Source organism: Chamaea fasciata, unplaced genomic scaffold (assembly GCF_029207755.1).
Source record: "Chamaea fasciata isolate MVZ Bird 193981 ecotype frontalis unplaced genomic scaffold, bChaFas1.0.hap1 SCAF_909, whole genome shotgun sequence".
Lineage (NCBI taxonomy): Eukaryota > Metazoa > Chordata > Aves > Passeriformes > Sylviidae > Chamaea > Chamaea fasciata.
Genome location: NW_027094994.1, coordinates 1 through 10,837, shown reverse-complemented (window position 1 = coordinate 10,837; position 10,837 = coordinate 1). Strand labels below are relative to the sequence as shown.

Below are 10,837 nucleotides of genomic sequence, written 5' to 3'. Positions count from 1 at the left end.
CATTTTTCCTTTTAAAATTCCCAAATTTTCCCATTTTCCCCCAAAATTCCCGTTTTTCCTCATTTTTCCTTTTAAAATTCCCGAATTTTCCCATTTTTCTCCCCAAAATTCCCATTTTTTCCCCCCAAAATCCCAAAATTCCCCCAAAAATCCCCCGAATCTCCCGGGCAGGTTCCAACTCCGTGGTTTTTATTTGGGAAAAGCTCCAGATTTTGGGGGATTTGGGGGTTTTTTTGGGAATTTTAACGGTTGGATTTGGCCACGCGCTCCAGCTCGTCTTTCTTCTTGATGGCGTAGGAGTTGGAGGAGCCCTGGAAAAAAGGGGGGAAATTTGGGAATTTTGGGGGAATTTGGGAATTTTGGGGGAAATTTGGGAAAATCTGGGAATTTTGGGAGAATTTTGGGGAGAAATTTGGGAATTTTGGGGGAAATTTGGGAATTTTGGGGGGAATTTTGGGAGAATTTTGGGGGGAAATTTGGGAATTTTGGGGGAAAATTGGGAAAATTTGGGAGTTTTGGGGGGGGAAATGGAGATTTTGGAGGGGAAAATGGGAATTTTGGGGGAAATTTGGGGAAATTTGGGAGTTTTGGGGGAAAATGGGAATTTTGGGGGAAATTTGGGGATTTTGGGGGGAAAAGGGAATTTTGGGGAGAAAAGGGAGAAAATAAGGAAAAAAGACAAAAATCATGAATAAAGAGTAAAAAAACGGGAAAAAAGTGGGAAAAAGTGGAAAAAATGGGAAAAAAGGAAAAAAATAAGGAAATAAACCTAAAAATCATGAACAAATAGTAAAAAAATAGAAAAAAGTGGGAAAAAAGTGGAAAAAATGGGGAAAAAAGGGAGAAAATAAGGAAAAAAAAGACAAAAATCATGAACAAAGAATAAAAAATGGGAAAAGAGTGGGAAAATGGGAAAAAAGAGAGAAAATAAGGAAAAAAAAGACAAAAATCATTAACGAAGAGTAAAAAAAGGGAAAAAAGTGGGAAATAAAGCGGAAAAAAAACGGGAAAAAGTGGAAAAAATGGGGGAAAAGGGAGAAAATAAGGGGAAAAAAGACAAAAATCACAAACAAAGAGTAAAAAAGGGGAAAAAAGTGGAAAAAGTGGAAAAAATGGGGATAAAGGGAGAAAATAGGGAAAAAAAAGACAAAAATCACGAACAAAGAGTAAAAAAACGGGAAAAAGTGGAAAAAATGGGGGAAAAGGGAGGAAATAAAGAAAAAAAGACAAAAATCATGAATAAAGAGTAAAAAAATGGGAGAAAAGTGGGAAAAAGTGAAAAAAATGGGAAAAAGAGAGAAAAGGGAAAAAAAAGACAAAAATCACGAATAAAGAGTAAAAAAATGGGAGAAAAGTGGGAAAAAGCGGAAAAAATGGGAAAAAAGAGAGAAAAGGAAAAAAAAGAAAAATCATGAACAAAGAGTAAAAAAATGGGAAAAAAGGGGGAAAATGGGAAAAAAGAGAGAAAATAAGGAAAAAAAAAGACAAAAATCATGAATAAAGAGTAAAAAAACGGGAAAAAGTGGAAAAAATGGGGGAAAAACAGAGGAAATAAGGAAAAAAAGACAAAAATCATGAATAAAGAGCAAAAAAATGGGAAAAAACTGTGAAAAAGTGGAAAAAATGGGGAAAAACGGGAGGAAAATAAGGGAAAAAACCCCAAAATCATGAAAAAGAATTAAAAAAGGGGAAAAAGTGGGAAAAACGGGAAAAAAGAGAGAAAAAGAAAAAAAACCCCCAAAATCATGAATAAGCAGTAAAAAAATGGGAAAAAAGTGGGAAAAAAAGCGGAAAAAAAACGGGAAAAAAGCGGGGAAAAAGCGGGAAAAAGCGGGAAAAAGTGGGAAAAAGCGGGCAAAAGGGATTTCTGGGAATTCTGGGCTGGAGCCCGGGGGAATTCCCTCACCTTGGCGGCGTTGATGAGCTCGTCAGCCAGGCACTCGGCGATGGTTTTGATGTTGCGGAAGGCGGCCTCGCGGGCGCCCGTGCACAGCAGCCAGATGGCCTGGAACGACACGGAATTTTGGGGGGAAAAGTCAGGATTTTGGGGAAAAACGGGGTTGGAGAGGGCGGAAAGGGAGAAAGGAGGTGATGGAGAAAAAAAAAACGGGGAGAAACGGGGGAAAAATGAGGGAAAAACGGGGGGAAAAGGGGAAAAATGGGGGGAAATTGGGGAAATGGGAGGGAAGTGGAGGAGTTTGGGGAGAAAATGAGGGTTTGGGGGGAAAAATGAGGATTTTGGGGAAAGTGGGGAGTTTGGGGAGGAAGAAAAGGGAATTTGGGGGGAATTGGGGAAAAAAAAGGGTGTAAAAAAAAATCTGGAAAAACACTAAAAAAATCAGGGAAAATTAGAGAAAATTGGCCAAAAAATTGTCAAAAACCAGGAAAAAAATCAGGAAAAAACCAGAAAAATCTGGAAAAACACTAAAAATATCAGGGAAAAATCATTGAAAAATTGGCCAAAAAATTGACAAAAAATAGAAAAAAAAAAATCAGGAAAAAACCAGAAAAAAAACGGGGAAACACACTAAAAAAAATCAGGGAGAAATCATCGAAGATTGGCCAAAAAATCAGGAAAAAAATCAGGAAAAACATCTGGAAAAACACTAAAAAAACCACGGAAAAATCATCAAAAATTGGCCAAAGAATTGTAAAAAAATAGAAAACAATCAGGAACAGAAAAAAATCTGGAAAAACACTAAAAAAATCAGGGAGAAATTAGAGAAAATTGGCCAAAAAATTGTCAAAAACCAGGAAAAAAATCAGGAACAAAATCAGAAACAAAACGGAAAAAAATCTGGAAAAACACTAAAAAAATCAGGGAGAAATTAGAGAAAATTGACCAAAAAATTGTCAAAAACCAGGGAAAAAAATCAAGAAAAAAAATCAGGAAAAACACTAAAAAAATCAGGGAGAAATTAAAGAAAATTGGCCAAAAAAATTGTCAAAAACCAGGAAAAAAATCAGGAACAAAATCAGAAACAAAACGGAAAAAAATCTGGAAAAACACTAAAAAAATCAGGGAGAAATTACAGAAAATTGACCAAAAAATTGTCAAAAACCAGGGAAAAAAATCAAGAAAAAAAATCAGGAAAAACACTAAAAAAATCAGGGAGAAATTAGAGAAAATTGGCCAAAAAATTGTCCAAAACCAGGGAAAAAAATCAAGAAAAAAAATCAGGAAAAACACTAAAAAAATCAGGGAGAAATTAGAGGAGATTGGCCAAAAAATTGTCAAAAACCAGGAAAAAAATCAGGAACAAAATCAGAAACAAAATGGAAAAAAATCTGGAAAAACACTAAAAAAATCAGGGAGAAATTAAAGAAAATTGGCCAAAAAATTGTCAAAAACCAGGAAAAAAATCAGGAACAAAATCAGAAACAAAACGGAAAAAAATCTGGAAAAACACTAAAAAAATCAGGGAGAAATTAGAGAAAATTGGCCAAAAAATTGTCAAAAACCAGGAAAAAAATCAAGAAAAAAAATCAGGAAAAACACTAATAAATCAGGGAGAAATTAGAGAAAATTGGCCAAAAAATTGTCAAAAAATCAGAAAAAAAATCAGGAAAAACGCTAAAAAAAATCGGAAAAATTACAGAAAATTGCCCAAAAAAAACGTCAAAAATTCGAAAAAAATCAGGAAAATCCGGGAAAAAACGGGGAAAAGGAGATAAAATGAGGGAATTTGCGGGAATGAAGGAAGGAAATTGAGAGGACCTGGTTGACCCTGCGGAGGGGGGACACGTCCACGGCCTGGCGGCGCACGGTGCCGGCGCGGCCGATGCGGGTGGAATCCTCCCGAGGGCCGGAGTTGATGATGGCGTTCACCAAAACCTGCAGGGGGTTCTGCGGGAAAACAGCGAGGAGCGGCCGGAATTATCCCCGGAAAAATTCCCGGGGGGGAAAAAAAAACTCCGAACGGGGGGTTTGTGTTTCCTGCCGGAGTTCGGGGGGTTTGCCACGGTTTTAACGCGGTTTGTCCCGAAAAAATCCCGGTTTTCCCCGGGAAAAATCACGTGTTTACCCCAGTTTCCCCCCCTAAAAATCCCGATTTTACCCTTTTTCCCCCTAAAAATCCCAATTTTACCCTTTTTCCCCCTAAAAATCCCGATTTTACCCTTTTTCCCCCTAAAAATCCCAATTTTAGCCTTTTTCCCCCTAAAAATCCCAATTTTACCCTTTTCCCCCTAAAAATCCCGATTTTACCCTTTTTCCCCCTAAAAATCCCAATTTTAGCCCTTTTCCCCCTAAAAATCCCAATTTTACCCTTTTCCCCCTAAAAATCCCGATTTTACCCTTTTCCCCCTAAAAATCCCGATTTTACCCTTTTCCCCTTGAAAATCCCAATTTTACCCCTTTTTCCCCTAAAAATCCCAATTTTACCCCTTTTCCCCCTAAAAATCCCGATTTTACCCTTTCCCCCCCTAAAAATCCCAACTTTAGCCTTTTTCCCCCTGAAAATCCCAATTTCCCCCCTAAAAATCCCATTTTTCCCCCCAAAATCTCATTTTTCCCTGTTTTCCCAATAAAAATCCCAACTTCCCCCTAAAAATCCCAATTTCCGCCCTAAAAGTCCCAATTTTACCCTTTTCCCCCCTAAAAATCCCCTTTTCCCCCTAAAAACCCCACCAGAAAAACCCCAAACCTGCATTTTTCCGCCCCTTTTCCCCCCAAAAATCCCACTTGTCCCCCTAAAAATCCCAATTTTACCCTTTTCCCCCCACAAATCCCATTTTCCCCCATTTTCCCCCTAAAACTCCCCATTTCCCCCCTCAAAACCCCACCAAAAAACCCCCAAACCCGCATTTTTCCGCCCCTTTTCCCCCCAAAAATCCCATTTTTTCCCCTAAAAATCCCATTTTTTCCCCATTTTCCCCCCTAAAAATCCCATTTTTCCCCGTTTTCCCCCCCAAAACTCCCCTTTCCCCCCTCAAAACCCCACAAAAAAAAACCCAAACCCGCATTTTTCCGCCACTTTTCCCCCAAAAAGTCCCATTTTTCCCCCTAAAAATCCCAATTTTACCCTTTTCCCCCTGAAAATCCCAATTCTCCCACTAAAAATCCCATTTTTCCGCCCCTTTTCCCCCAAAAAATCCCATTTTTTCCCCTAAAATCCCATTTTTTCCCTATTTTCCCCCCTAAAAATCCCATTTTTTCCCCATTTTCCCCCCTAAAAATCCCATTTTTCCCTTTTCCCCCCCACAAATCCCAATTTTCCCCATTTCCCCCCCAAAACTCCCCATTTCCCCCCTCAAAACCCCACCAAAAAACCCCAAACCCGCATTTTTCCGCCCCTTTTCCCCCCAAATCCCCGTTTTTCCCCCAATTTCCCCCCGAAAATCCCAATTTTACCCTTTTCCCCCTGAAAATCCCAATTCTCCCACGAAAAATCCCATTTTTCCGTCACTTTTCCCCCAAAAAATCCCATTTTTTCCCTATTTTCCCCCCTAAAAATCCCGATTTTACCCTTTTCCCCTGAAAATCCCAATTCTCCCACTAAAAATCCCATTTTTCCGTCACTTTTCCCCCAAAAAATCCCATTTCTTCCCTATTTTCCCCCCTAAAAATCCCAATTTTACCTTTTACCCCCCCAAAAATCCCTTTTTTTCCCCAAAAAATCCCATTTTTTCCCCATTTTCCCCCATTTCCCCCCCAAAACTCCCCTTTCCCCCTCAAAACCCCACCAAAACCCCCAACTCACATTATTCCGCCGCTTTTCCCCCCCAAAATCCCATTTTTTCCCCTAAAAATCCCATTTTTTCCCTATTTTCCCCCCCTAAAAATCCCAATTTTACCTTTTCCCCCCTAAAAATCCCATTTTTCCCCATTTTTCCCCATTTCCCCCCTAAAACTCCCCTTTCCCCCTCAAAACCCCACCAAAAAACCCCCAAACCCACATTTTTCTGCCCCTTTTCCCCCAAAAAATCCCATTTTTTCCCCTAAAAATCCCATTTTTTCCCAATTTTCCCCCCTAAAAATCCCATTTTACCCTTTTCCCCCCACAAATCCCATTTTTCCCCATTTCCCCCCCAAAACTCCCCATTTCCCCCCTCAAAACCCCACCAAAAAACCCCAAACCCGCATTTTTCCGCCCCTTTTCCCCCCGAAATCCCCGTTTTTCCCCCAATTTCCCCCCGAAAATCCCAATTTTACCTTTTTTCCCCCTGAAAACCCCATTTTCCCCCATTTTCCCCTGAAAATCCTAATTCTCCCACTAAAAATCCCATTTTTCCGCCACTTTTCCCCCAAAAAATCCCATTTTTTCCCTGTTCTCCCCCCTAAAAATCCCAATTTTACCTTTTACCCCCCCAAAAATCCCATTTTTACGCCACTTTTCCCCCTAAAAATCCCATTTTTACGCCACTTTTCCCCCCTAAAAATCCCATTTTTCCCCATTTTCCCCCCTAAAAATCCCATTTTTCCCCCATTTCCCCCCCACAAATCCCATTTTTCCCCATTTCCCCCCCCAAAACTCCCCCTTTCCCCCCTCAAAACCCCCCCAAACCCCCATTTTTCCACCCTTTCCCCCCCAAATCCCCGTTTCCGCCCCGATTTTCCCCGTTTTTTCTTTTCCCCCCGGAATCTTTTCCCCGGAGCAACGCCCCCACCTCGCCGGTGAGCAGGTGGATGATCTCGAAGGCGTGTTTGACGATCCGCACCGTCATCAGCTTCTTGCCGTTGTTCCTGCCGTGCATCATCATGGAGTTGGTGAGGCGCTCCACGATGGGGCACTGCGCCTTGCGGAAACGCTTGGCGGCGTAGCGCCCCGCCGAGTGCGGCAGGTACTTGGCGTATTTCTCCTTCACCGCGATGTAATCCTGGCAAAAACGGGAAGTTCGGGATGAGATTCAAAGAATCGGGACAAAAAATTCCCGGAGAAAATCGGTGAAAGTTCCGAAAAAACGCGGATTTTTTGGCCAAAACCGCGCAAAAAAATCGGAATTTTTTCCCGCCCTGCCTCAAAATAAAAAGACACTCGGGACGTTTCTCCCTCATTGTGGTGTGATCCTGGAAAATTAAGATGTTTTGGGGAATTTCAGGAACCCAGCGAAGGTTTGGAATAGAAAAAAATCCTGGAATTTCAGCGGAAATCGCCAAAAAAGAAAATCGGGATTTTTGTTTTTCAGTCGCGGAGCGCCCCGCCGAGTGCGGCAGGTACTTGGCGTATTTCTCCTTCACCGCGATGTAATCCTGGCAAAAGCGGGAAGTTCGGGGTTGGATTTTAGAGTCGGGACAAAAAAATCCCGAAGAAAATATGGATTTTTTTTGGCCAAAACCGCGCAAAAAAATCGGAATTTTTTTCCCCCCTCCGCCTCAACAAAAAGACACTCGGGACGTTTCTCCCTCGTTATGATGTGATCCTGAAAAATTAGGATGTTTTGGGGAATTTCAGGAACCCAGCGAAGGTTTGGAATAGAAAAAAATCCTGGAATTTCAGTGGAAATCGCCAAAAAAGAAAATCGGGATTTTTGTTTTTCGGTCGCGGAGCGCCCCGTTGAGCGGGGCAGGTACTTGGCGTATTTTCTCCTTCACCGCGATGTAATCCTGGCAAAAGCGGGAAGTTCGGGGTTGGATTTTAGAGTCGGGACAAAAAAATCCCGAAGAAAATCGGTGAAAGTTCCGAAGAAACGCGGATTTTTTGGCCAAAACCGCGCAAAAAAATTGGAATTTTTTCCCCCCTCCGCCTCAACAAAAAGACACTCGGGACGTTTCTCCCTCATTGTGGTGTGATCCTGGAAAATTAGGATATTTTGGGGAATTTCAGGAACCCAGCGAAAGTTTGGAATAGAAAAAAATCCGGGAATTCCAGCGGAAATCGCCAAAAAAGAAAATCGGGATTTTTGCTTTTCAGTCGCGGAGCGCCCCGTTGAGCGGGGCAGGTACTTGGCGTATTTCTCCTTCACCGCGATGTAATCCTGGCAAAAGCGGGAAGTTCGGGGTTGGATTTTAGAGTCGGGACAAAAAAATCCCGAAAAAAATATGGATTTTTTTTGGCCAAAACCGCGCAAAAAAATCGGAATTTTTTCCCCCCCCTCCGCCTCAACAAAAAGACACTCGGGACGTTTCTCCCTCGTTATGATGTGATCCTGGAAGATTGGGATATTTTGGGGAATTTCAGGAACCCAGCGAAGGTTTGGAATGGAAATAAATCCCGGAATTCCTGCGGAAATCGCCAAAAAAAAAAAAAATCGGGATTTTTATTTTTCGGTCGCGGAACGGCCGGGCGGAGCGAAGGAGGACGGAGCCGAGGTGTTCGCCCTTTGTTGCGATGCAATCCTGGGATTTCAGGGAGTTTCTTGGAATTTTTAGGGGTTGGCTTTAGAGGTTCGAGCCCCAAAAATCCCGAAATTCCCGTGAAAATCCCCGGAAAATTCACAAAAATCCCCCGAAATTCCTTTTTTTGGTCGCGGAGCGCCCCGTTGAGCGGGGCAGGTACTCGGCCTGTTTCTCCCTTCGCTGTGATGTAATCCCGGAAAAATTGGGAAGTTTTGGGAATTTTAGGGCTGGAACCGAAAAAAAAAACCCGGAAAAAATCCGGCGAGATTCAAAAAAAAATGGGGAAATTTGAGGGAAAACTCCACGGAAAAAAAATGGAATTTCTTCCGGCCGCGTAAAACGTACAGAGAGACTCGGCGCGTTTCTCCCTCACTGGGACGTAAAACCAGGAATTCCGGGAATTTCGGGGGATTTGTTGGGAATTCTCGGGTTGGATTGAGGGGTTTGAGCCCCAAAAACCCAAAAAAAAAAAAACCAACCCAAAAGTTCCAGCCCCGGAATTCCCTCAGGAATTTTGGGAATTCCCACGTACGTAAAAACTTCAAGTCCAGCCCCAAATTCTGGCGGAATCTGAATTCCAGCCCCGAATTCCCTCCGGAATTCTCACAAAATTCCCGAGTCCAACCTCAGATTTCCACCAAAAAATTCTGGGAATTCCCCCACCTGCAGGAAAACTTCAATCCCTGCCTCCGTTTCCCTCTGGAATTCCCAATTCCAACCTCAAATTCTCCTCAAATTTCTCAATCCCAACCCCAAATTCTCATGGAATTCTCATTTCCAGCCCCAAATTCCCTCAAATTTCTCATTTCCAGCCCCAAATTCCCTCAAATTTCTCAATTCCAGCCCCAAATTCTCATGGAATTCTCAATTCCAACCCCAAATTCCCTCAAATTTCTCAATTCCAGCCCCAAATTCCATGGAATTCTCATTTCCAGCCCCAAATTCCCTCACATTTCTCATTTCCAGTCCCAAATTCCCTCACATTTCTCAATCCCAACCCCAAATTCTCCGGGAATTCTCAATCCCAGCCCCAAATTCCCTCACATTTCTCATTTCCAGTCCCAAATTCCTTCAAATTTCTCAATTCCAACCCCAAATTCTCCGGGAATTCTCAAAGCCGGCCCGGAATTCCCACAGAATTCCAGGAATTTCCCCACCTGCAGGGAGATGTCGTTGATCTGCACGTCGTCCGTGCTCCATTTCCCGAAGAGTTTGATGTCCGGGGTCTCCGTCACGGCCGGGGCTGTCTCCCAATCCGTCATGCTGGGGGGGAAAAATGGGAAAAAATTGGGAAAAAAATCGGGAAAAAACGGGAAAAGGGAAGGGTCAGATGGCGGCTTTGCCGACCTGGACCCTGTTATCCCACTCTGGATTCTTTTTTCCCACTTCTTTCCTCATTTTTCCCTTTTTATTCCCCCTTTTCCCACATTTTCCCCACTTCCCCCCCCCCCCCGGTTTTCCCACTTTTTCCCTCATTTTTCCATCCCTCTCCCCCCATTTTTCCCACTTTTTCCCGTTTGTCCCACAGATTTCCTCGGTTTTTCCCCGCTCTGGATCCCTCTTTTCCCACTGGATCCCTTTTTTCCGTTTTTTTCCTCCTTTTTCTCCCTCTTTTCCCCCTTTTCCCCACTCTGGATCCCTCTTTTCCCACTGGATCCCTTTTTTTCCGTTTTTTTCCTCCTTTTTCTCCCTCTTTTCCCCCTTTTCCCCGCTCTGGATCCCTCTTTTCCCACTGGATCCCTTTCCCCCCATTTTCTCTACTTTTTTCCCACTCCGGATCCCATTTTCCTGACCTGGATCCCCATTTTCCTCCTGTTTTCCCACTTTTTATCCCATTTTCCCAACCTGGACCCCCTTTTCCCACTATTTCCCCTTCCCCCCCCCGCATTTTTTCCCACTTTTTTCCCATTATTTCCCAGCTTTTTCCCCTTTATTTCCCCTTTTATTCCCGAAAATCCCCTTTTCCTCACTCTACCCCCACATTTCCCACTCTTAATCCCCCTTTCCCTATTCCTTCCCCCACTTTAAATCCCGTTTTCCCGCAATTCCCCCACTTTACACCTCTTTTTCCACCCCTCCTCCTTTCCCCAACCCTCATCCCCCTTTTTTCCTCCTCTTCCCCTCCCTAAACGCCCCAATCCCACCAATCCCAACCAAAACCCTTTAACTTAAAACCCCAAAAAAGAAAAAAGAAAAACCGCGGGAGTGACATTTCCCCTCACGCTTCCCCTCATGGCCGCTCCCCCCCCACCCCCACCCCGCCTTCCATCCCCATTTCCCCCCTTCCCCCGCCCTCATTTCCACTTCGCCGCCTTCCCCGCCCTTATTTTCCCCTCACAAATCCCGATTTTCCCGGATAATTCCCGTTTTTCCCCGGAAAACTCCCGGTTTTTCCGCGCTCTCTCCCCACTCACATGGCGGCGGCTCCGGCTCCGACTCAGCCGAAAGGGCGCTACGGGGCTTCCCGGCCGCTTATATAGCGCGCAGGGGTTCACTTCCGGTCGCCGATGCGCCGGTTTCCTGTACGGCACCAGGATGCCGCCATTGCTCTTCCTCATA

General features: G+C 43.6%; 1 protein-coding gene across 1 annotated transcript; it reads right to left on the bottom strand.

Moving 5' to 3' along the window:
- Positions 1-167: 167 nt before the first annotated feature.
- RPS5 (ribosomal protein S5) lies at positions 168-10,745 on the bottom strand. Its single transcript, XM_066209377.1, has 6 exons — positions 10,693-10,745; positions 9,436-9,541; positions 6,610-6,819; positions 3,719-3,847; positions 1,907-2,005; positions 168-311 (listed from the first exon to the last, which is right to left on the bottom strand). Exons 2-6 carry the CDS (start codon positions 9,538-9,540, stop codon positions 243-245), a joined length of 612 nt encoding a protein of 203 aa, XP_066065474.1. The 5' UTR covers position 9,541; positions 10,693-10,745; the 3' UTR covers positions 168-242.
- Positions 10,746-10,837: the final 92 nt, after the last annotated feature.